We start from the raw sequence: 27,280 nt of genomic DNA, 5'->3' as shown, positions 1-27,280 counted from the left end.
GGCCTGTCCGGAACCTTGAGGATCGTGGCGCCGGTCCAATGGGGATCTGGACCGGGCTCTTGATCCTCATTAAATGAAAGCTGATCCAGTCTCTAATTGCTTTCTATTAAGGTTAATACCCTGATCCCAGCTCCCCATGTCTATTCCTGAGATCCCTGTACCTAATTCTTCTGTTCTTTTTACCTGTTATCCGACCTCCCACGTGAACTTTGACTATATCCAATTGTTTACTGATTTTGTACTGCGTTGGCTGTTTGGTTTTTACTTTGACTTGTTAACTTTTGTTTGTCTGTCTTGTTCTGTGTTACACTTACACCAGAGCAAGGACCACCTTTGTTGTTGTCTGCGGCTTCCTAGGGCCGTTTGAGGCAAGTAGGTAGGGACAGTGGGTGGGTTCAGGCCTAGAGCTCACTGTCGTGTCTTATCCCTACCTCCCTGTCCTGACAAATCTATAATTAGATCAAGCAAGGAGAAGCATTCAGCTAAGACTTTACTACCTGGCTCTATCTAAAGGCCCTATCACATACAGCGATTATCGTTTAAAAATTCAATACCTTATGATCAAACAATGAATGAAAAATCGTTCATTTTTTGTTTTTGAACATTTTGAAAAATTATCATTGGTAGTTCGACGATCGTTCGCATATCTGTTCGTGTAATAAGTCGTTCACCGATAAAACATGTTGTGTGGGTCATCCAGAGGAACGATTAGTGACCGTTAAACGATGTAAAAACGTTTGTTCATAACAGTAATCTGTGAATGTAATAACCTCAAAATTGTTTGCTACAAAATTGCTAGTTTTCAGTGGCGATCGATTGTTATAGCAAATCTTTAAATGATAATTGCTACGTGTAATGCAGGCTTTACTCTATCTCACTGCAGACAATGATCTCGTAGATATACAATGGAGACCATAGATGTACATTGGGTTATTGGTTAAATATATATTAAAGGGGTACTTTGGGGAAGGGTCATTTTTGATATATACTTGTGAGTGGGTTGTTTAAAAATAATAAAGGACACTTACCTCCCTGTCTCCCGCAACGCCTCTAGTATCTTAGCACTCCATCCAGCTATCAAGCTATCAGCAGGACCACTGCTTTTAGAGCAGAGAGGTGGTTGATTAAAAAAAAAAAAAAAAAAGATGTGGGCATATCAGGAGGAGTAGACAAGTTTGCAATAGTGAATGAATGCATTTGCAAAAATATTTAACTTCAGGGTTCCTAGACAAATAAATACATTAGTTGTAATGGAAATACCCCTTTAAATAAATAAAATACAATTCTTTCTGTTAGATATCACAAACAACATTGTAACTTATCCATTTCTCATCTGGCTTTATTAGCGTCTCATTCCACAACGCGATAAAAAGCCTCTTCTACTATACTATAATGCACATCATGTAATAAGACTAGTTCTAGGCTAGGGAAGTCTGTATCTATGTGTTCTCTCTGATCTACCTATCTGACCTTATCTTGAACAATAAGAATGGGACAATAAGGATTTATCACAATAGCGGAATATTCCAGACAATGACTCTATAGGTGGTCGTCATGTTAGACTATACGTTTTAGGCCTCCTCAGAGACACATTCTCCTCTGGATGTTCTTATACTGTACATCTCTATTTTACATCAAAGCCAATGGCCACTAACATCAAGGATGGTTTTTGTACTATAGAAACTTTCCTAGAGCAGATTGTTAGGTGAATGACTCTTCCCTGTATAAATGAGCCCACTGTGTCTATATGAAAGCCATCATGTCCCACCGGCTCCTCTTCGATTCCCCAGTGAAACTTTCTACCAGTCTGTTAATAATATATAGCTTCTCGTAGTGAGGACAAGTGCCCTTTTGCAGTCTTGGTTCTTCCAAACAAACATTTTTGCAGGCCGTCATACAAATGATATACAGCTGGAGAAAAGCATCGGGAAAATAGATGTTCATTGATCTTTATGTCAAACACCCATCCACAGACAATAACAAAACTCAGAGCACCTTACCCTGAAATCAATGGATGTCTGTGTTGTTCCTTTATGCAGATAGAAGGTAGACAGATACTTTAGACAGACAGGTAGATGGATAGATAAGAGATAGAGAGTGGATATAAAAAGTCTACTCAACCCTGATAAAATGCAAGTTTTTTTGTTGAGTAAAAAAAAAAAAAGCCAAGAAGAATAATTTGAGAACTTTTTCGACCTCTAATGTCCCTTATATTCTGTTGAATTCAATTAAAAGACAAATTGAAATCTTTTAGGGTGGAAAAATAACGAAGGCTATTAGGCTGGGTTCACACTACGCTTTTGCAATCCGTTTTTTTTTTTTTTTTTTTTTAATCCGCTTTTGCAAAAACTAATAAAAATGCATTTGTTTGCATCCGTTTTGATCCATTTTTCCATTGACTTCCATCATAAAAGAAAAAAGAATCAAAACGCATCTGTTTTTTTTTAACGTACACAAAATAAGGTCAGCTACGTTTTTCTATACGTTAAAAAAATGGACAATGAAAGTCAATAGAACACCAGATCAAAAGGGATGCATACAAATGCATCAATTTCCATCCTTTTTTTCATCCGGTTTTTGCAAAATGGATGGGGATAAAAAAGTATGGGAAAAACGTAGTGTGAACCCAGCCTTAATGTGGTTGCACACATCGTCACACCCTAATACTTTTTTAATGTATGATAGAATTCATGATAGAATCAGTATTGCACATCTAGATATGGAAATTAGAAATGAGTGAACATTAAGCACACTTGGATTTTCTGAACCCAAACACTCTGCATTTGATTACCGATGGCTAAAGAAGTTGGGTGCAGCCCTAAAGCTGCCTGGAAAACATGGATACAGCCATAGGCCCTGGGCTATATCCATGTTTTCCTTACCTTAGGGCTGCATCCAACTTCTTCAGCCACCAGTGATCAAATGCAAAGCATTCAGGTTAGGAAGAACCCAAGCATGCTTGAGGTTCACTCATCTCTATTGGCAATCTCTCTACCTTGAAAAAGCGCTCCTAATCTGTTAGATTGAGTTGGCATCCACTGTATACAGGGCTTTTTTTTTAAAGATGAACTGTCACCCCCCCCATGCTGGAGCAGAGCCCGCCCCCCCAATGGAGACCCTTATACTTATCCTGTGCACGAAGTCCCGCTCCTGGACCCACTTCCGTTGGTGAGATATCGCCATCGGAAGCCCAGCGCGCGCTCATCAGTGATGAGTCTGACACTCATAAAGAATGAGTAGAGCCATCATTCTCTATGAGCGTCGGACTCATCTCTGATTAGCACACGCTGGGCTTCTGACGGCGATATCTTGGCAACGGGAGCGGATCCAGGAGCGGGACTTCGTTCACGGGATAAGTATAAGGGTCTCCACCGGTGGTCCGCTGGGCCCTGCCCCGGCACGGGGGGTGACAGGTTCCCTTTAAGGTTAACCTACAAATATTTTGTTACATTTAAGTGGGCCATTTGAAAACTTTGATCATCTTTTGGGGAAGCCATTCTTGTATTTATGTAGTTGTTTTCTTTAAGTTGTTGTGCTGAAAAGAAAAATTAATCTTCAACTTTTTAGCAAAGGCCTGAATAATTTGTGCCAAAATTGGCAACTGTTTATAATTCCCTCCATGTTGATTAAAGGTCCCATTCTAGCTGTAGAAAAACAGCCTCAAAGAGTAAGGCTGCCTCCATAGTGCTTCCCTGTATGGAGCCATGATGCCAAAGTCAAGAGAAATCTGAAATTACTTTTTGAATAACAGGTTTGGCCATGATTGATTCCATGAATGTGACCTAATTTTTTTCCATCCCTTTTTTAGGTAGTAATCCCTGCCAGATCAGCAATGGCGGATGTTCCCAACTTTGTTTACCAACATCTGAAACAACACGGACATGCATGTGCACAGTTGGCTACAACCTTCGAAAGAATCGCATGTCCTGCCAGGGTAACCATTGTCAATCACTTACCTTATTCAGTGTTTTTTTAGTTGGTGTATTCCATAATATACAGTACAAAAGGCATAAAGGCATTTGCTGCTTTTTGTTTTGATCATTGTTTTTGCTGTTTTTGTGCAGGTATAGAGTCCTTTCTCATGTACTCTGTACATGAAGGAGTTAGAGGCATTCCTCTCGATCCAAGTGACAGAATGGATGCGCTGATGCCCATCTCTGGAACCTCTTTTGCTGTGGGCATAGATTTTCATGCAGGTAGGTCCAAATATGTTACACCCCTTAAAGCTTTTACCTAGATCTTTTGGGCAGCCATTGATATTTATAGCAATTGGCAACTTCATGTGGTGGTAATACAGCCACATTTTAGTCTCTGTATTATAACTCCAGCTAGAAAAATACCCAGCGAAAGATGGTGTCCCTATACCATTCTCGTAAAAGGATAGTTTAGTAACTTATTTTGATTTACATTGGTATAGAGTTTCATGCACAATAAGGGAATGTATGGAAGAGTGATATATTTTTTAAATGGAACCATACATGCTGCTTGAATCACAAGTCATCGGAACTTTCTCCGATGGCTTCTCCTACCACATCAGCATTTATTATTAGATCCCTACTTGATTGGGTATAGGATCTCTCAACCAAGGCTAAAAGCAGGCATAAGCCACCAGGGGATGCCAGTGAAAAATATCTGAGCTTCAGGTAGCATGAGAGATTTTCTTTAAGGGCTTGTGTAGAGTGGTTAAGCTAGTAGAAAGGATTTGCTCATATGTATATTTATTATGTGTTTTAGACAACATTTTGTGGCACCCTTGACACAGGGGAGCGATTTAATAAGAAGAGGTTTAGTTTAAAGAAGCGTGAGTTGTATTTTTTTAGCGAAGGCCTCTAGGACCCTCTTGATTCATTAAAAGAGAATCAATTTCTGGAGGTTGGGAGTTGATCCAGGGAGTTATTCAGCCACTGCCACTGCCTCTGGATCAACACAGTAGAGTTATTGGTTGAATCTAATCAGTAGTGAATAGTCTCATTTCAGTCACTCCCAGTGATCGGAGAATTTGGATACCACCCTAGAGCTGTCAGGAAAACATGGATACAGCTTATGTTCTATGGCTGTATCCTTGTTTTCCCTAGGGCAGCATCCAACTCCTCCAGGCGCTGACCAAACCCAGACACTTCTCTGAAGTTTGCTTGTCACTACTTAAGGACTCTTGTATTTTTCCAACCTTATTTTCTCTATGACTTTAAAATGCTACACCAAAATTTTGGCAAAATTGGAAAATAAAATTGCTGTTGTATAGTAAGCCAATTAAAAGATGGGCTAAATTCACATAACAAACAGACCTAAGGATTTATCAAATTCATTATATAGAGCGAGCCACTGTGATAGTGATGCATCTAGTGCAATTTTAGACTGTCTAGTTTAAGTTTATTGGCCAGTTTTGGAAAATCTGCTCCATTTGTAAAGTGAAAAGTCTGGTTATATAGTTAGTTATTTTTACTGTAGAAGCCTTTTTCTATCCACTAATGATTTCCACCAAAAATATTTATTATCCCTCAGATTGTTTGCAAGTCGTCTTTGATATAAGTAGAGATTTACTTCTTAAGAAGTTTGTCTCATCATGAAGTCGAATAGTTGGATCAACATCAGAAAGTTTTCTGTTTAAATAAACATATTCTATCTGTCCATGGGCCTAGATAGCCAGACCTTACTGCTACATCAAAGACTCTTTACCATTGTAAATTGGATTCCTAGGGTCTATTTTGTGCCCTAAAATACATATTTAAGGCTCCCTCATCCCTCTCCCTTCATGTGGATGTACATGGTACCATGCAGAGTGTGTAATAGCTTTTTTAGATGTCTAGAATGAATTACGGAAATTTTTTTTTATTAAGCCTAAAGTAGCAAATGGAAGTGTTAGGATGACAACTGGAGGACTAATAGGTGTCTGAAAGGACTGGATTGTGACAGGGCTCAGATGTTTTTAGAGATCTTTATTCCATCTGCTAGTTTTATACTTTTAAGGATATTTTTATGGTATATAAGACTTTTTGAGACTTCAAAGAGAGAGGATTACTGGGGGGAAAAAAGTTTATACTTATTTGTCCTGTTGATACAGATAATTCAGAAAAAAGTTATCCTGTTATTTCCTCTTGCTTATATAGCACCAGCATATACTGAAGTGCTGTATAGAGATTGTCACATCCTACATTAGACCCCAGGGGAAATAACAATGAGAAATAATCAAATCTTCAAAAATTAGTTTCCGGTCAATTTTTCTGAATCAGCCATAATCGGTAGTGACTGGCTGCAGGTTGAAGATTGGTAGCATCTGTGTATTAACAAATATTAATTAAACAGTTACTATAGAACTAAGTGATTAATAGAGATGAGCGAACTGGTTTCGGGTTCGAGTCCATTCAAACCCGAACTTTCTGCATTTGATTAGCGGTGAACTTGGATAAAGCCCTAAGGCTATGTGGAAATCATGGATATAGTCATTGGCTGTATCCATGTTTTCCAGACAACCTTAGAGCTTTATCCAAGTTCAGCAGCCCCAGCTAATCAAATGCCGAACGATCGGGTTCGGATGGACTCGAACCCGAACCCGGTTCGCTCATTTCTAGTGATTAACCTTTTGCCACGTTATCTGAGTTCCCATTACTCTCTGCTTGAGCAATAATGTTCCCAGGTGCCTGTTTGTGCAAAAGTATTCTATAGTTCCACTGATTTTCTAATCATCTGCTGACTGTTCTGACCTCCTTACTACACTGCATAGTAAATATACTCTGCCTGACCTGACCTCGCATCCATCTGCTGTATTGACTGAACTCTGCCTGACCTGACCTCAGCACTTCTACTGTCAACTGAACTCGGCCAGCTTCATTGTGTTTGCCTTTTGTTGGATGGATACATTATTTGTTGATAACAGAGACTACACTTAGGGTAATGATCTTGGGGTTCCCTGCAGATCAGTCCAGATCCATGTGTTAAAGGTTGAAAACAAAAAATCCTTTAAAGGAGAAAACAAAAAATACAGTGCATGCAGGGAGGAAAATTATAAAGTATGTATACCTCCTGGTCCCCACGCCTCTGAAGCGCTGAGTCAACAGGCTCCCGGGACACCGCTAGATATGATTTTCTCCCTGCTGCTTGGTACATCACAACCAAGGGGAAAAGTACCCGCACAGACAATCAGTGACTGCAGCAGTGTACCGCCCCAGTCAGTGATGGGCTGAGAGAGGCATCCCTAAGCCAGGTCAGGACATTGCACTAGGATGGCAGCGGGCAGGGGCTTCACTAGGTATACATCCTTTATTATGTACAAGGGGTGGGGGGGCAGCCCAGCCGTCCAGTAACCCCTATGTCGCAGGACCAAGCCCCCAGAGCCAGGACCTCACCACCCCACTGACACAGCAAGCAGAAGCAATGGCCACCAACCAACACCAAATGTTAACAGGTCTGAAAGCTCACTCCACATTCTTTAAAATGTTTTCCCTGTATTTATTGATTTTTTTTTGCAGGAGAGCTCTCCCGAATGACCACTGACAGATTATTTTGGTGGTGATAGGAAAATCACTGACTCGCCCCTTTTTTTCTGGGAGAGATAAGCTGCAGTCAGAGCCTCCTGCTGCAGCTTACCCCTTCCCAAGGAGAAGACAGGAATACTTGGACAGGCGGCAGGCGGGAGAGATAACTGATAGACAAACAATTGTTCATTCGGTTGTTATTGAGACCATGTTCACACAACGTAAGTTCCATACTAATCACGGCCGTTGTTGCAACCGCCGTGATTGGTACAGAACCTACATTAAGCTGCAGGCCGAGGGAATCACGGCTGGAGTGCATACACAGGGTATACACTCCGGACAGGATTCCTAGCGGCGCCGTAAAAAACTGACATGTCAGTTTTCTGCGGCCGCTCTTCATTGAACAGCGGCCACACAAAACCTTGTCAGTGCACACAATGGAGTGAGCGGCTCTTGCCACACACTCCATAGTGTGCAGTGGGGAGTTCTGATGGATGCGTCCGCATCAGAACTCAGCTGCGCTAGAGATCATCCGGCCGGTCCTGCAAGGATGATCTTTTCTGAGACCGGCCGTTCCGTGACCCGACTGGTCTCATACTACGTGTGAAGGCCACCTTTAGACCCACTACTAAATTTAACCCCAGGTTAAATCTAATGCACTACAGTGACTCCAAATCACTTGCCAGGTGGGGTTAAAACCACTTGCCGTCAGTAATCTTACTGCAGACAGAAAGAATGTTATCATGTATCTCTATGACTGTGAATTTATTAAGAAAATTTAGAGATCCAATACCGAAAAGCTAAGCTGTGTCCACTTGAACAATTCATCTTGAAATTGATCGGCACAGAGCTTTGGATCAATTTAGCTTTATTAGAAAGGAAACATTTGTGTGTGGAACAGAATTTGTGCATTGTTAATGTCTATCCTGACATGTTGATGAAGACTTTATTTTAATTATTCAAAATCAATGCTCAATGCGAGAAAGTACACCCACATTTAGGAAGATACTGTAGTCTACCGTATGTTTTCCTGCAAGCTAAAATTTATGCAATTGGCAGAGATGGGTAGGTGTGTGTCAGTTCTCTGCATCATTACCTGACTATATATATCCCAGCATACTTATAGAAGTAAAGCTTACTTGTTTCTAAACTTCTTTCCCGTCGAGTCACCATTTGGACAGGTTGCGGGTGTCTTGTCGGTTTAGAGAATTGTAAAGCACATTCATCTGAATTCTCAAACTACAGTCTGAATAAAAGCCTAAAATGATGCCATTATCTCCTGGAACATCTTTAAGAAAATTGCCAGGAAATGTTCACGTTTTGCTAAGTGATGTGGTGAGCATAGCTAACAGAATAGATAGAGGTCGATGGTGGAATATAACACGAACGCCCCATCTGTGGAAAAATAACCATTGAGACAATAATTTCCTATGATATAGCTATACACTGTTTTCTTTATATAAGATGATAGAGGCTTCAAAGGGGTTAACCGGGATTAGAAAAACCATAGCTGCTTAATTTAAAAAAACAAAACAAAACAAAAAAAAAAACAGTGTCCTGTCCTTGCTGTTATGTGAGGTATTATAACTTGGCTTACTTCACCTCAAAGGAACTAGGCTGCAACAGAGATCTCCATACCTCTATCCCTTTAAGCCATCCTGGACTTCATGTGATTTTGGCAACCAAAACATCCCTGTAAAATATTCTTGCTACCTTAAAAATGCAAAAAGGTTTCCTGAACAGTAGAGATGATCGAACAGTGCTGATGTTCAGGTTCGTACGAACTCGAACCATCAGTATTTGACTCCCGCAGTCTTCCCGTTCCGTGGGGAAGGTGGAGACAGCCCAAGTCCCGCTTGGAAAACAGAAATACAGCCTGGGCCATAGGTTGTCCTCCTGTTTTCTAGGCGGGACTCAGGCTGTCTCCACCTTCCCCATGGAATAGGAAGAATGCAGGAGTCAAAACCGATGGTTCGAGGTCGTACAAACCCGAACATCAGTGCTGTTCGATTATCTCTACTAAACAGTAGTGTATAAAAATGACCATAGGCTGGCCATGTACATAGATGATGGTGGCTGGATATGGTGTTTTCGGCCATTTTGGCTAACCATCATGTGGAAATTACACCCAAATGATTGTTCTCTATTGTTCTTGCTATTTCTCTGCCTACTGTACTGGTTGATGAACCTAGCAGCAAGGGTTGAATTCCATTGTATCTTCACCATGGGTAATACTAAGTATTACCCTGTTACTATATGAATCAATGGGCTGTCTATAAAATTCATACTTGTTCTGGGTCCATTTTCCATTTTAACTAATAGTTATTGTTCCTGAATCAGTGCCTCCTTAAAGGGATTATAGAAATAGATTTTGTAAACTAAACAATCAATTACATTACCTAACAGCATTTCTCTGCAGGGTTTCCTGGGGCCATTTTTGCCCTATCAGCTAATGAACTTGGCATTTTACCTCGTACATGCTCGGCATATTCACTGTCATACTGGTCCCTTTAATCCTGAGGCATGAACTTAGAATCCTGGCAGGGAAAATACATTTGAAATGAAGACATGTTGTGTTCTTCATCTCTGCTCTAAAGATCAGCTGGTACATGGAGGCTCAGTGACATATTGGTGAAGTATGATCGTTGACATAAGAGCATGTTATCCTGGCTGAGAGGATCCTGAATCATGAAACAAGAGTAAATGACCCTCCGCTCTCTGCCGTCATACAGTATACTGCGTGTTCTGTTTGCGATGCAGAAATTCTTTGTTTAGGTTAAAAATAAGCAAAGACATTGAACGAATTCTTAGAAATTCATAATTTTTTTTATTTGATTTGCACCTGTCATATACATAGGAAGGAGCCAAAAATTGCAGTAAAATAATCCAGCATCTTCACTGAGTCATGAGGTGCACGTGCCTCCCTGTCAGCGATGGGGTCTTTAGGTTTACCCTCCTCCATTCAGAACACGTGCACATTCACTTTCAGTCGCGTCCTTATCATTGTCATCCTCTGGCTTTCAAACCAGTAATACGAAACAGATGTATTATTGTGTTTATGCCGGTTCAATGGGATTGACCACCATTTTTATGAAGCCCTTGCAATACTTTGCCGAATTGTCAGAAAAATATTGTTAGAGCTTAAAAGACACACGAGGGATGACTTACCATTGAGAATATTCAACTGCTTTTCTAAGCGGTCAAATATCACACCAGGTTCTCAGAGTTTTTGGCCCCAATATTCCACACCTCGCTGCCGATGGGAAAAGCCAATTACTGGAAAGACTATGGATTTAAAGGGGTACTCCAGACATAATTTTTTTGATATATGGCAGGGGTTGGAGAGAAAATGATAATCAGCCTCTTCTTACTTACGACGCGCCCTCAGAAGTCGTCCTGTCATATCTTTGGGTTCCCTGCTAATTGCTATGGTTGCTACTTCTGTTAGTCGGAAGTAACAGCTTGCTCAGCTATTCATTGACCATAGTGCTGCCCTGCTCCAGTCAGTGGTTGGCTGAGCGGACTGTCAGTGTCGAGACAAGTCCGTCTTGGAAGTAGCAGCCTGAACGTTTAGTTGGAAACCCGAAGACGTGACAGGAGGATCCCAGAGGAAACATGCTATGTGAGAATATAATGTTTATTATTTTCTCTGCAACCCCAGACATACTGTGTATAAAAATATGAATGACCAGACAACCCCTTTAAGAATATATAAATTTAGGCCCATGCTAAATTATATTTTATACCTTTTTGTTTCCCAACTAGTCATGAGCAAATTAGGAACAAATTGGATTTGTTCCCTGTTTAAAAAAAAGTTAAAAAACTTTTTTTGTGTTTCAGATTCGTTAAAAATATACTTTTCTATACTATATTCTATCCTATACTGTTTGTGCCCTCGCCTCTTCCTGTGCAGCCTTGAGTGAAAATTTAAGGATTGCTGAAGAGTTTTCCTCTGCAGCCCCTAGTGATCAATAAATCGTAACTATGAGGTGCACAGGAGGACACCAGTCAAGGCATGGAAGAGAAGGGAGCGGTGAGTTTATTGATGTCACAAACACCCCACTAGTGTTGAAAGAGCACTAAAATGCTCGTGTTCGTTACTCATGAACCCCACTGAAATTAATGGAAGACTCAAGCATTTACTGGGTGTTCCCCACTCAGTTAAAGTAAAAAAAATACAATACATGGCATACCGCTGAAAGTGTAATGCGTATTGCAGTAACATATTGTATTTTTTTATTCTTTAGTTTTGTATATTTTGTCCCTCACAAGGTCGTGTAAACAAAATTTGTATATTGCATATTTAATTTACGCATCCTTTCCTTTACTATGCTCAAAAGAGCATGCTTGTTCAACGCTAGTTGCAAGTTGACAGGAGATCCTGCTCCTGTAAAGATAGAAGCAATACGTTCAGCGTTGTTTGTTGCTTTTACTGATCAGGAGTTATATGTGTGTATGGGCTTCATTGAAACTACATAGAGAGCAGGGACCCCTGTTACTTTGAAAGGAGTCCTGACTCTTAAACAGAAAACAGCAAAGTTCTATACAATGCGGTTTACTATAAGGCTTGTGAATTTATAACCCATGTTATGACCCATGCAGCCTGGCATTCTGCACAAGGCGCAGAGAGTGAAGGGAAGAATCTGAATTTGTTGACTGATTCTAACACAAGCTTCAGAAAGTGCTGTCCATGCAAGAGGCTCTTTGCCCCAATAAAGTAAGCAGACAGGAGTATTATAAATTGCACATAGTAAGTGGGGGCTCTGTTATGAAGATTGCATCAGAGCCCAGGAGATTCATGTTACACCCTTACTTAGTAATAAATCTTACTAAGCAATCTCAGCAGACCATTGGAAAGTTATCCTCTTCTTCATATGCCCTTTGCCCCATTCATCCTTCAATATGAAGTCTCTTGTCTTAAAGGCTTGTAAAATACATGATCTGAGCCAAAGTACATATCTAACGCTCATCTTAAGATGTCATTTCACCAGTCTTAACTGGACACTTATCTCTTGCTATGTCTCAATTTGCATTTATCTCTGAGGGCTGGTGATAATACAGATATTGTAACCTCAATTACTGCCACCATTATGACAGAACGATTATAGACTCAGCCTCGAAGGATATTCACCAGGGGCCTCTTGAGACTCGTGCTGTAACCCAGATAAAGCAGAATGCCCTCGCGTCTTGGTTTGCAGAAATACGCAGCTTATCTCCACATGTATCGGTAAATTTAATTAAAAAGATTGTTTTAGGTTTTATAAAAATAAAAAAAAAGTAGATGATGATCGATGTATAACAGAAAGTCTGCAGATTTCATTTCATCAGCAATATCTAGATATCTTCTCATTGTGAATGAATAGAGGGATCTGAAAAATGGGGCGTAGAGGTGCACAGTTCCATTCCATTCAAAGCTCTTCTGTTTGCTGTCTCCCTTGTCATATATAATGTAATGTATGACAGTTGTTACATTGACTATTATACATCAACAAACATACTATGATATACTGATGTATTTTTACCCTATCAGGGCACATGTTTTTGCCACCCATTAGTAAAGAGAATCCCACCAACTAGGGCTGAGCCCTATCTCTCCGGGGGCACTATAGGAGTCTCATCGCCTATAGTGCCTATTTCTTCATGTACAGAGGTTACAGTCTTCTTTCCAAGTTTAATTTAATTTTAAATAAAATGGGACATATTTCACTGGATGTAGTAAAAGGTAGGTAATTTCCCCAACAGTAAAACAGGGCACTTTATGCTGGCAGAAGAGGTGCCTGTGACTCCATCGAACTGTGTACATTAGCTTCCAGTGGGCTTGGCCAACAATATAAGGTATAAAGGGGCCTCCTAGGTCCCCACTAACAGATGATGTGCTGTATAGGGGTTTGGCATGATAAATTTTCGCTGTCTGACCTCTTTGTTCTTGGAGGGATAAGCCGCCACCAGAGCTGGTGGGTTGTGTTCTAACACTTCCCTCCTTGTAGGAAACACATGAACGTTTATCCATGCTAAACCTTCATTATTGTGTTATAAGGAATCTGTCACTAGATTTATGCTACCTTAAAGGTGTACATCGGGGATATCCCTTACTACAGCTGCTACTCAAATAAAATGGCTATGCAAAGAAAAAATATACATTTATTTTAATTATATTAAAAAGTAACTTATATAACTTTATTAAACCATTCTTTTTTTTTTTTAGTCTCCGGACTACCCCTTCAAATGAAGGCAGCATAAACCAGTGCGTTACTTACATACAGGAGGCGTTCCGCTTACATCGGTGGTGGGCTTGGCTTGCATGTACCAGGCGAGGCTCATCATTATGATGGGAACCATGTGGGGTCATATTCAATGGGGGGGGGGGGGTGAGTGAGATTTGGAGGGCTGTCTATAGAGAGCTTTCGAACTCTTTTGGGGGTAAGTGATGTGCAGAAGCTCAGAGAGGCCTTAATAATAGTATAATATTATGATTTCAAGCTGGACATTAACTATTGAATAGAATAATAAAGTGGAACATCCCTTTAAGGACGGAAGGGTTAACAGTCAGCCAACAGTTATTAAAGGTACCACAAGTCATCTTATACCCCTACTAAATTACCATGTTTCCCATGTTTATGGAGCACATTATAGTTTACTCATTTAGTAGGACATTTATGAAGACCTGGCATACTCCATTGGCGCAGCCTTCATAGATGTCCCCCTTAGATTCTACATCAGGTAACAGTTCTGATACATTTTTTACCATTATGTCATTTTTTTCTTTTACAAAATTTTTATTATTGTCTGATAAATAGAATTGTTTCTCCAGTACTAGGCATATGACTTCTTTGTAACTTTGTAAACATCTCAATTTCTTTCATGCCAAGGTGGGCTGCGTTATTCATTCAGCCTGCAGAAATGTCAAGGAGTCTCAGCATTTACAATCAGCATGAAACATTTAAGATGAACAATATTTTGTGCCGGTTACTCTGACATCCGACAGACTTTACTTGCAATGGTTATATTCCCAATTTCTTGGTTATTATGCAGCATTTGTATAAGAATTTTACGTACAAAGACCTTGTTTTCAGAAGGAGGACAACAAATCTGCTTCTGAAGTGTCATTTACAAGGACTTATAATTCAAGATTTCATCCATGTGATATGATGTAACTGGGGTATGAAGTAATCGGGGATACTTGGGGGAAAGTTCTGTATCAGTCTTTTTGGGCCTCATTAGCACTTGCAAAAATTCAAATATAATATGGACCTGATACATTTCATTAGCATAGTAATCTTCTGGGGAGTTGATGGTATAAGATCACAGTTTCTTTGATATGATCAAAGATTACAGAGGTAACTGTAGAAAGCCCAAGGTAGCAGAATTAACTCAAGATGAGCGAATCACTCTGAAACTTTTTTCATGAAGTTTACGACTATTTACGCAAATTCGCGAATATTTGCAAATCGCATACAAATGGATTTTTATTAAAACAGGACAGCAGTGGACATTGGTAAATGAGCACCCAGTGAGGTATTAAGATGGTCACTGTGTTCACTGTGACTTCCTATAATGCACACCCTGCACCCAGTTACATCCTATAATGCACACCCAACACCCAGTTACATCCTATAATGCACACCCAGCACCCAGTGACTTCTTATAATGCACACCCAGCACCCAGTGACTTCCTATAATGCACACCCAGCACCCAGTGACTTCCTATAATACACACCCAGTGACTTCCTATAATGCACACCCAGCACCCAGTGACTTCCTATAATGCACACCCAGCACCCAGTGACCTCCTATAATACACACCCAGCACCCAATGACTTGGTATAATACACACCCAGCACCCAGTGACTTCCTATAATACACACCCAGCACCCAGTGACTTCCTATAATGCACACCCAACACCCAGTGACTTGGTATAACACACACCCAACACCCAGTGACTTGGTATAATACACACCCAGCACCCAATGACTTGGTATAATACACACCCAGCACCCAGTGACTTCCTATAATGCACACCCAGCACCCAGTGACTTCCTATAATGCACACGCTGAACCCAGTGACTTGGTATACTGGACAATGGCTTCACTGCTCCCACAGAAATCCACTCACAATCCCCCCTCCTCTGCTCTCTGTCCCTATCTCTCTGTATTTCTCTCCCTGCGGCAACCTGCTCTCCACTATACACAGCCGACTGGCCGCCTCCAAAAAGCCAATCACTTTATTTAGAGGGGGTGGGGGGGGGGGGCTGCTGATATCACAGTGGGGTTTGTAGATGATTGGATGGGCACAAATTAAAAAAATTTGTGGTACTCTGTCAAGAGTAGTTTATACTATCTTAATTGGTGGACATCTGTAGCATTTTACATAGCAGTTATAGCAACTTTTTAGAGAGGAGAGGCCATTTGGTGGTACAGATGCACCCATTGACTGCCATGTGCTTGATTGTCTCCTGACTAATGACTTTTAAATTAATCCCTTGTCAATATTCACCATAAATTTACAGCAGATGTGCACTGGAGGACTGTGAAATATGCTCAGGAACTGAACTAGCTTCACAGACAGAGGGTGTCAGCTGCTATTAGCAGCCAACTCTTACTGTCAATGACTGGCATCAGCAATAGCGCTGATACCGGTCATTAGCTATTACAGCATTTAAATGGCCAAATAACTTCTACTGTCATGGCAGTGAGCCCTGATCTTACCCATAGCTTCTGTCCCTGTCTTCTTGCCGGACAAACCATAGAGTACAATAGCAGAAGGAACGCTAGTGAATCACAGATTGATAATCACAGGCAATTCTGATAGATAACAGAGTGCCCAAACGCTGCCCCCACAGCTGATTAGTGTGGGCTCCTTGCACTACTATTGTGCCATGTGACACACACCCTGCCCAGAGTGGCTGTTTGCCTTTTATTCCAAAAGCCACTAGAGATGTGGGGGTGGTTGTAAGCCTGGAGCACTGACAGCTGCAGAACATTGCCCCTTGCAGACTGAAAGCTGACCAGGTAAGTGCGATCAGGCAGCTCCTGCAAGTTCTAGGTGTCTGATAAGCACCCCCGCAGTGATATCGCCTTCTGAAGGCTTCTGCGTCTGCCATGTTAACTCTGCTAATACAGACCCTTCTCAGACAGGTTGTACTAGCTGGAAGCATATCTACCTGATCAATACAATGCAGTAGCATTGCATTGGCTTATATAAGTTTATATTAATAAATAAATCTATTTTTCAAATTAAAGAAATGTAAAATAAAAATACTTTTCAAAAATGAACATATATGGCATCAATGCAATACAATTTAGCAAAATTGTGCTGTTCTTTTTCGAATGACAGAATACAGGATGTTTTTACAAAGTGCAGTTGGCCCAGCAAAAACACCAGAGTTATGACTTTTAGCAGGCCAGGAGGAAAAAAGAGTCCTCGAGTAATTAAAGGAATACTCAAGCAAGAATGTCTTCCAGTACTTGTCAGCTGCTGTATGTTCTGTAGGAAGTGGAGTATTCTTTTCAGTCTGACACAGTGCTCTCTGCTGTCATCTCTGTCCATGTCAGGAACTGTCCAGAGCAGCAACAAATCCCCATAGTAAAGCTGTACTGCTCTGGACAGTTCCTGACATGGACAGAGGTGGCAGCAGAGAGCACTGTGTAAGACTGAAAAGAATACACCACTTCCTGCAGGACATACAGCAGCTGATAAGTACTGGAAGACTGGAGATTTGAAATTGAAGTAAATTACAAATCTATATAACTTTCTGAAACCAGATGATTTGAAAAGAAATATATATATATATATATATATATATATATATATATATATATATATATATATAATTTTTTTTTTTTTTCCGCTTGTTTAGGTCAGGTCAAGCAAATGACCCCCATGCAGCATTATTGATCCAACCTGTGAACGCATAGGAAGGCAGAAGTGTTTTTATATTAGAGCAGAGCAGATGAATAAACTACTGTAGATTCTAAACGCATACGACACGTTCCCGTAACACAATTCATCCGGAGCTGTTCGCTGATAAAGCCATTGTTTTACTGAATACAGAACACGCTGTCTTTGGTACAAGGTTCCTGCCGTGAATTTAAGTCCCACCATGAATAAAGCAAATAGATAATCCAGTGTTGCTGTGGGAGGATTAATTGATATTGTGCTTCGTGCCATGGCCGGTCATAGAGGCCTTCAATAACAAACACTCTTTAGTCCCAGCAGTGGCGGCATGGACGTATTGTCAGCTGTCACAATATCCGAAAGTCCCAATCAATAAGTATAAATAGCTAATCTTCCTTTACAACATTCAGGCTCCTAAAGCTCAGCGCTCAGCTTCTGAAGGTCAAACAAGGATTACCTAGCGATAGCCTCGGGGTTCAAGGCATTTTACACACAAATGAACCGCACTACATGAGCATGTTCCCGCACCCTTGACAGCTTTTTTCACACTGACAGGTGAACACAGGATATCCCTAGATAATACTATATAATACCTTGAATATGCATCTAGTTTCTAGAACATTCGCCTGTATTCAAGGCCACAATAACATGTTTTGTATTTGCAAGTGAAGTCGAATAGTTTAAACAGAACTGGAATTGCGAGACTAAAACTTATGAAAGATTTATTATGTATTATATGCTCATTTCAGCCATCCCATTAATTATAACCATTGACAGGGCTACGTGAAGACAATTGATTTTTATGTTGCAATAACAATGTCCGAGTCAAGTTGTAGACCATTGAACAGCCAGGTCTGAAAGTTGATGTGTTGGAAGTAGGAAAAACAAGTAAGCAACTGATCTGAGAGTTGTTGACCAGTGATGGTTAGATGACTGGATGAGAACATTTCCAAAAGGGTGGGCCTTGTAAGGTGTTTTATATGGGTTAATACCGACCAAACGCGGTCAAAACGTAAAAGGTCAAGCAAAGAATAAATCATTGGGCAGAATGTGTCTGTGCCATTGGAAAATAACAAAACGACCCGAAAAACATACAGATAGGGGAAGTGCTGCGGAATCTGTGTGCGCTATACAAAAAAAAAAAAGACAGCCCAGGGATTCATAGCCCAATGCATTCAGCTGTTGTCACTAACCCTCCCTGCAGGAGGTTGCTGCTAGTGCATATAAAACAACAAACATCCCATGCTTACCTCTCCACACTCCCCTGGTGTCCTGTCATGGTGGTGTCGGTGTCTAGACCTGACTGCAGAGCCTTCACTTATAAGACAAACTCTTGGGAATGACAGCCTTCTCCGCCAATCACTGACTGAGTCCCTGGCATAGTCCCGTGGCCAGGGGTTGCCTGTCATTCCTGAGATGAGTTTATTTTGAAAGTGGAAGCTCTGCAGTTAGCAGGGGACATTAGTGATACTGCAATGGAATAGTGAGGGAGCGCAGTAGGGTAAGCATACCAAGTTTATTGTTTTATATGCACAACAGCAATATTTTATAAAATGCTTAACACCGGACAACCCCTCTAACCTGCTGTTATGTTTACATAGCGCCAGGGATACTGAGAATGAAGGTTGTTACCGCCATCCTGTGTGCTGTTTTATTAAATCTTCCTTTTAATTCACAAATAAATTAATTGGTTTGTTGCACCAAGGGCACAGCCTAGACTAGATTGGCCCCCCCAGCCTACCCCTTCATCAATATCAGAGCCTTAATATTCACTAGGAGGCAAAAGGTGGTTGGATCGGTGCGCTAAGGGCTGTAGTACCACCCCCAGTGCACCAAACCACTTAATTTACATAATATTATCATGTAAGATTATCCCCCGCGTCCTGTGCTCTATGGGAACATAACAGCAGGTTATAGTCTTCTAACTATCTGTTAGTTTCACTTTAAGTAACAGAAAGTAAAAGCATGGCCGAGCCTCAGGAGGCCTTCACTAGGCTCACGGGTGCCATGATGTCAAATGACATTATGCAATTGGTAATGGGTCAAAAATAATCTTCCAGAGAGATGGCCACCCCCTGGCCAAGCAATGAGCTGGCAGAGACATGTTGGGGACTCAAAATTCTGTATTAATTTTGTGCATCCACTTAGCGGCTATTGTATGTGCTAAAGATTTTCTGTTTAGCCTTTTTTTTTTTTTTTTTTGCACCGATACTGACCAAAATAACTGACCAATAATGGGGTGCTCTGACCTAAACTCACTAATACACAGGACCCCAGGCGACAAATGCCCCCCCCTCCCCCCCAATGATCTCAGACTGTGCCCTATATCCATGCATTGTTGTCTGGCAGAGGTTTTTTTTTGTGTGTGTGTGCTATTTTGGCAGAAAAGAAAAGTTCTGTAGATTGGACTTTTCTTCCCTTTATAGGTCCCAGGTCCCAGACAGGACATGATTAAATATAAATTGAACACAGCTTAACTAATGCTAGCTATAATAATAATAATAATAATATAATTATTATTATTATTATTATTATTACTTTTTTCAATTCAAAATTTCTTAAAACCTTCATTTACAACTTCCCACATCTGACTGTATAATCTTATTACCATCATTCAAAAAATGCAGTTTTCATTATTTCCAGCAATTACCCTAAATAACTCGCCTCGCTCACCCACGAGTATGACACCGCTATTACCCATCACTCTCATATTATGATGCATTTAATCCAGTGTGCGGCCAGGATGAATGAAGTGCTTGTGACCTACATCCACAAGATGCTAATAACAATATCATCAGACAAATATCGGATCTAATTGATGACACTTTGTAATTTTTCATGTGAGATTCTTGTTTGTGGGCTACGGTGAATGACACGCCGTAACATACCGTACTCCGCTAATAACCTTCTCTTCTCTGTCACGGTTTGCACCAATTAATATTAAGTACTTTAAGTGTTTCGAAAGCGACACAAACAGGCAGCTAAATGTCATTTCTAGAGATGGGCCTGCACTTGGTGTATAACATGGATAACAAAGGAAGAACGGTACAAGGGCTGTCCATGTCTCCCTTCTATACACAACCATAATAGGGTTGCCATAATAAGTGTATGGGAGCTCTACTGTACTTTCATATGTCTAGAGATAAGCAAATCACTCGGAAATTCATTTTGGCGAAGTTCGCGAATATTCGCACAAATTTGCAAATATTCACGAATTGCATACAAACAAATGTAATTACAAATAGTGGCTAGCGAACATGTTTGTAAATGTTCGCATGAACATGACGCTAATTGTCCGTGTTCGCCATATAAATAAGTTGTTTGATGATCAGAATGTTTATAACAATCATTTTCGAACATGCAAACATTTATCTCGTGATGTACGCAACTGCGTAATATTCGCAACTGAACAATTTTTGCAACTGCGTAATGTACGCAACTGTGTAAGGGAAAGCTAACATGTGCGTTTGGTATTGGGGCAGCCATGTTCAGGGAATTTGCGAATTGCAATTAGGCAAATTAAACGCCCAATTTGCTTTGAATCGGAATTTGCCAGATTCGATTCACTCCTCTCTACATATGTCTTATAATTCTTCTTCTGCTTTCGGATTCTTTACAAATCGAGAGAAATATAGTATCACCCAATGTAGTCCAAATGTACGAAGGTATAAGGAACCACTTTCAGTCAAGAATATCTCAATACGCAGCCAAAAAATAAATAAAGCTTCAATCAAAGAACTGGGCTATAATCTATTGGGGATGACCAAGCCTTTACCAAAGCAAGGTCCATACTGCTGAATCGGTAACTCATGGAATTGGTGAGCTGGTCTGTTTGTTAGAATCCCAAAGGTGCTTGAAGTGTACATGCCCTAGAGACATGTAAAAGGTTTTAATAGATGGGGTCAGAGAATTTAGACCACCACCAATCACTAGAACCAGCTGGGGAATAAGCCTATTTGCTTCTTTCCCTGTCTCCCCATTGAGTTACAGGAGACTGTTCTAGACAGCTATAGAAAACTGACTTTTTCCTGCCTTCCGGCTCTAGTGATCTGTTTCTCGTGACTTGAGGAAATGTCCACTCAAAAACCAATCAGAGGTTGTGTAGGCTTAGCAAGGTGGACAGTGATTGGCTGAATATGCATTTCCTAGTGTTAAGAGAAAGTGATGGGCAATGGAAAGAAGGGACCATGGTGGTCAAGACTATCCCAAGAACGGGAATGCAATAACCCTGCAGTGAATAGAGAACTCTGAAGTTTCTGGTGGTCCCATAAAGAGAATAAAGCACTGGCCGCGATGATTGTGCTGGCACACTGAGGGCTTCATTCATAGTGGGGCAATTGCACTCCCGTTCTTGGGATTGGTGGAGGATGCAGCTGTCCAATTCCCAACAATCAGCTTGATATCCCCTTTCCGCAAGATTTTTTAAATCTTGGACAACTTTAATATTTGGGTAACTCAGGGCAGCCCGTTACAGCCGACATACTAACAATGTTCCAAAAGGTTGTAACATCCCCCCCTTCCCCCAAATTTTTATGTTTAAAGCTTGTTTTAAGTTTTATTTTTAGACTAGTAATACTACATGGAAAAAAAGAAACAAAAAAATGCTCTGCAGGAGGGCATCTTTAGAACTAGAACAAAGGTCACCCTCTTGTATTGGCAAATATGTACAGTACTTCGCGAAATGTCCTGTAATTACTCAAGTGCTTAGAAACCATTCACTAAGTGTTTTATTTATTTTATTTTATTTTTCCAACTTAATGCATTCAAATTCTAAAATGAAGCCTTACATTTGCAGACTTTGGTCTAGTTTTCTGCTCTTCCTTCTAAACACAGTTTTATAAAGCCAAATTTTTTTTTCTCCCTCCATTATGAAGGGCTTTCAAGGCAGGTGATGTTAAAATCACAAAAGTAATTTTAGTCAGTGGAAGGCATCCATTTTCTTAAATAAAGGACAGCACTCTGTCTTAAAAATGACAGCTTTCAACACAGATAAGCATCTGGTATTACAATAAGGCAGGCTTATAATGGAATCTGTTTCATTTAATGCACCATTTAAAAGCGACACATAGAAAAAAGTAGGAATGATGTCCTATAATGAAGAGGAACCTCTATCCACACTTTGTTGCTGTACATGTAAAATTGTCTTTCCTTGGCAATTTTTTTAATATATTAGAGACAGGGTGGGCCTCAAACTAGCTCTGATTGGAATCTGATTTAGCGCTAACTGCAAAACTGGATGGTCCTATACTAGTAAGTCCTAAAATTCACAAAAAGCCAAAAGGTTTGTTCTCAGGTTCTTTCAAGTTTTCATTTTGTTTAAACTCCATATGCAAAAAAAGCAGATATACTTTGAAGGCTAAATAAACTGAATGGGGAATATTATGGCAATAAATCACATCATGTTATTTTGATAGTGCTTAGTCTACCACAATGGTTTTAGCTCAGTAGGAGGTATGAGAAGGTAAAAGAATGTGACAACCAACTGTTGCGTGCTTAGAATTAACGCCTTCTTACATGGTGCCATTATTGACTAGGGATGGTCCGAACCCTCCGAGGTTCGGGTTCGTATGAACCCGAACGCTCGGCATCAGATTTCAGCTGTCTGCCCGCTCCGTGGAGCGGGTGGATACAGCGGGAGGACCGCCTGGAAAACTGGGATACAGCCTATGGCTATGGCTGTATCCCAGTTTTCCAGGCGGTCCTCCCGCTGGATCCGCTCGCTGCACGGAGCGGGCAGACAGCGGGAATCATTACTAAGAGTTCGGGTTCGTACGAACCCAAACCGAACTCGGTTCGGTTCGGGTTCGTACGAATCCAAACCGAACTCGGTTCGGACCATCCCCATTATTGACCAAAGAGGCCGATCTTGCACTGTGTAGTAGGACAAGCGAACAAGTTGATTGCAAGAAAAGCCTGCATGAACGATTTAGCAATCACGTGGCCTGGCTCCATGACTAGATATGAGCAAACTTTTAAAAGTTCGGTTCAACAAGGCCCACTGAACTGTGCAAAAACCCTGAACTAAACTTTAAACTACCCCACTAAGCCAATCACTGGCCATGGTGCTTTCCTGTATGAGTCAGTGGTTGCCTGGGCTGGCTAAAGGTGACGAACAGCAGGGGGCTCTGGAGACACATAGGAAGAAAGCAGGGGAGATTGACAGGTAAACATAGTGTCAGGTAGGCCCTGTAACTGGCACCCGCCCCAGCTGGCCTACCTACTTGCCACAACAGTACTAAGGCTTCTGCGGACAACTGGGCGACGTTCACTATACTGTAATAAGTGTAACACAAAACAAGGAAAAGACAAACTCACACAATAATAGAATGGTCAGTGATCAGGATCGGCAACAAACGGGCAGCAAAGGTACAAAATCAGAATCCAAAAAAAGCGATGTCGAGGTCACAAAATCCAAAGGTCAGAATCACTAAACAAACACAATCAGGAGATGCTAGGTCAAAGCACAAGGCGCTATCACAGGCAGAGAACTTGAGATCAAGTGAAAGACTTATAGGTCTAGAAGTGCCAGCTCAACCCAGCTACTAACAGCTAACTGGGCAGTTAACTCAGCTGTCAGTCAAATCACTGTGATCGCAAACACCTAGTACTGATCAGCAGGTGGATTGCAACACTTGAACACTGCTAAAACCAGGAGCAGCAGAGCAGAGTATGTCAAAAACATAAGCATTCTGGTTGTTATGGACGCTGAGACGAACGCACAGCCCGATTCCTGACACATAGACTCTTTTTTTGTTTTAAAGAGTGTGGCCGCTATCTTTACAAACTTGTTATAAACTTTGCAAAAAGTTTGTTTCAGTAACACATCAAACTTATTGCAAAGTTCGTAAGGAATCTCTTTTCGTGAAGTTTGGTTCTTTTATTTCTACTCATGACTGATCCGTGCTTATTTACTGATGGGTTTGGACCATCCAATACAGCCCCATAAACCCTGATAGATAATGGTATTGTGGTCTCAGATTATTAAGGTGATGCGATTATGAGTTTATACTTTGGTAGAAGCATATAAAAATCTTCTGTATTTTTGCATTGATGGCAAACAGCAATTGTTAAAGTTTTCAGAGGTTGGAGCTGAGAGCATAATGCATCTCTGTGAGGAGCCCACTGAGTTGATATTTAGAGTTTTATAGGTCAAGCAAGTCTCCCTAAAAAAAGTATTCAAAGTAAAGAAGATATTCTTGTAGCACTGTGGAAAACACACAGATTTCAAGTAGACAGCACAGGCTCTAGCCATATCTGTCACATAACAGGTACGAAACCCTGCTTCCACTCCACATTGTGTTTTGTCCTGGGTATCACTGTTAGGGTATATTCACACAAACGGACTTGCAGCGAGATTCTCGCTGCGAGTCCGGCAGGTCCTGGCAGTTCCCACACACTATATACTCGCTGCGGTCATTCAGTATGTAATTCTACCGCCCTTAACCCCTTCTGCTCCCGCCCGGCTCCCCCGCTGTAAGCATACATTACCTGTCCTTGCTGCACGGGTCCAGCGTCCTGCTCTCCCGTTCGGCCAATCAGTGTGTTGCCCAGCCGCAGCCACTGATTGGCCGGACGGCAGAGCAGGACGCCGGACCCGTGCAGCGAGGACAGGTAATGTATGCTTACAGCGGGGGAGCAGGGCGGGAGCAGAAGGAGTTAAGGGCGGTAGAATTACATACTCGCTGTGGCCGTTCAGACCGCAGCGATTATATAGTGTGTGGGAACTGCCAGGACCTGCCGTACTCGCAGCGAGAATCTTGCTGCGAGTCCGTTCGTGTGAATATACCCTTACTAGAGACAGAAATCCACTAACCACAGGCAGTGGACAGAAGATTCCAGGGAAGTATGACATCTAGTAAAAAGACTTTACAGTTGCTCTTCTGGGATAAGGAGTCAACTTTATTTAATGAAGTGATCTACATATAAGTTAGAAATCATATGGAGGGAAGGTGTTTGAAATGACCATTTATATTATTTAACTTGCATACACTATTTTCAAATATAATTGCTAAAAATCTATATATATATTTTATAATGGGCAAGGAGGTATATTAAACTTTTTTGGGGGGGGTTTATAAGGGTTTTTTTTTTAAATGTTTTTTTTTTTATTACACTGCGGGGGTCCTGATCAGTCAGTGACCGGAGCTTCTCCTTTTACTGACTACCTTTAACGTTGTGATTGCATTAGATTGTGGTGTTTAAGGGTTGGTTTTTTTTAGAATAGAAAACCCATCACAAAAAATGACTGCTTGGTAAATCTGTTGTGGCTGGATTTGAAGGAGGCACCTATGACACACCACTTGGCGAGTTTTTGGACAAAAATTATGGGTTTGTCGGTTTTTTTTAAATTGTGTCACAAACCGATAGAGAAAATGGACAAAAAAACATCATATTTCTGATGAGAACACTTTAGTCAATCAGCCCCTCTTTTTTTTCTGCAATTCTGTTGAAGTTTGGAAAAGAGGGTCCATTTCTTTTGGCTAGTGCAAATAACAAGTATGAAGGTATTGGCTTAGTCTTTATTAGAAGTGAAATGTTCAGATTAAAATATTAGGCTAATGAGGACAGTGACTTTCACAGATGGACTCTAGAAAGCAAGTTCAGCTGAACAAATCTGCTGAGGAGGTAGAATAGTTTTGCAATATGACAAAAGTTATCTTGGCTCAATTGAAAACTGTCTTGTTAAAAGTGAAAGGAGACTTTAGTGATCATCCTAACATTAATAATAGGAAAAAAAAGAAAGGAAAAAAATTTTGTCGGCCACAGCCCACATTTTATCGACCTTTTTACAAAAAATGTAATTAATAATAACTTGTATAATAATAATAATAATAATAATAATAATAATAATAATAATTTAAAAAGATAACTTGCTGATTGGCCATTATAGGTGTCGCGAATAACAGTTCATCCATGACAATCCACCTGTCAATGGGTGGGATACGTAATAAAGCAAGGTACTGTAGCTGTCAGTTCTTGTCGATGTGTTAAAAGCAAAAATGAATGGGCAAGTTTGAGGATATTAGGGACCAATTATGATGAATAATGCAACTTTGGTCTTGCGGGGTGTTCCTGGTATGGAGTAGTTCACAGTGGCTCACTTGCCTTGAAACTCTTGGGCAGTGTTTGGGGGTTTGGCAATTTTCTCCAAACCCAAAAATATTGTCTCTGGCTAAAAAAGTTGGATGCCACCATAGGGAGTCCTGGGAAAATATGCATACAGCCATAGGTAAGTCCAACAGTTTTGCAAGTTCACTTAACGCTGCTCTTGGGCTTTGAGCTCAAAACTTGTCAAGGATAATATCTCCATTGATTTTGTATGTTCTCCCTGTGTTTTTGTGGGTTTTCTGTGGTTACTGCACCTCAACACACACACAATTCAAATCATACTGATAAATGTGGAATTTAGATTTTGAGCGATATTTACAATAATAATAATAATAATAATAATAATAACTATTAGTAGTAGTAGTAGTAATAGTAGTAGTAGTAGTAGTAGTAGTAGTAGTATTTTTTCCAACTTCTCATTTCCACTTTCCATATTGACTTCATCAGATTAAAATATTCAATTATTAAAATGGACTCTCTTCTTTTCCAGGAAATGACACAATCTATTGGACAGACATGGGATACAATAAAATCAGCTGCTCCAAAAGAGACCAGACCTGGAGAGAGGATATAATCACAAATGGACTTGGGAGAGTGGAAGGAATAGCAATTGACTGGATAGCCGGTAGCTGTCTTGTACCGCTCTTGTCATTGAGCTCTTTCTAAAGTGCTTTTACATGTTTCTGGTCATGATCTTTAAAATGATTTTTTTTTTGTTCCTTTTTATATTTATTTATTTTTTAAACAAAAATGACATATTTGTGCATCTAGGCGCAGCAGAGCACAGAATCAATTTCCCTGTCA

The 27,280-nt window shown here is 40.6% G+C and overlaps 1 protein-coding gene across 1 annotated transcript in view; it reads left to right on the top strand.

Annotated features, from left to right (window-relative positions):
• Nucleotides 1–27,280, top strand: part of LRP1B (LDL receptor related protein 1B) — a 631,601-nt gene that overhangs the window by 333,545 nt on the left and 270,776 nt on the right. The window contains exons 32-34 of the mRNA XM_069982660.1: nucleotides 3,809–3,934; nucleotides 4,065–4,196; nucleotides 26,967–27,101. Of these exons, the coding sequence (XP_069838761.1) occupies nucleotides 3,809–3,934; nucleotides 4,065–4,196; nucleotides 26,967–27,101 (393 nt within the window). The remainder of the gene's footprint in view (nucleotides 1–3,808; nucleotides 3,935–4,064; nucleotides 4,197–26,966; nucleotides 27,102–27,280) is intronic.

This window comes from Dendropsophus ebraccatus, chromosome 9, assembly GCF_027789765.1.
Source record: "Dendropsophus ebraccatus isolate aDenEbr1 chromosome 9, aDenEbr1.pat, whole genome shotgun sequence".
NCBI classification, from domain to species: domain Eukaryota; kingdom Metazoa; phylum Chordata; class Amphibia; order Anura; family Hylidae; genus Dendropsophus; species Dendropsophus ebraccatus.
This window is presented reverse-complemented; position numbering and strand designations above follow the sequence as displayed.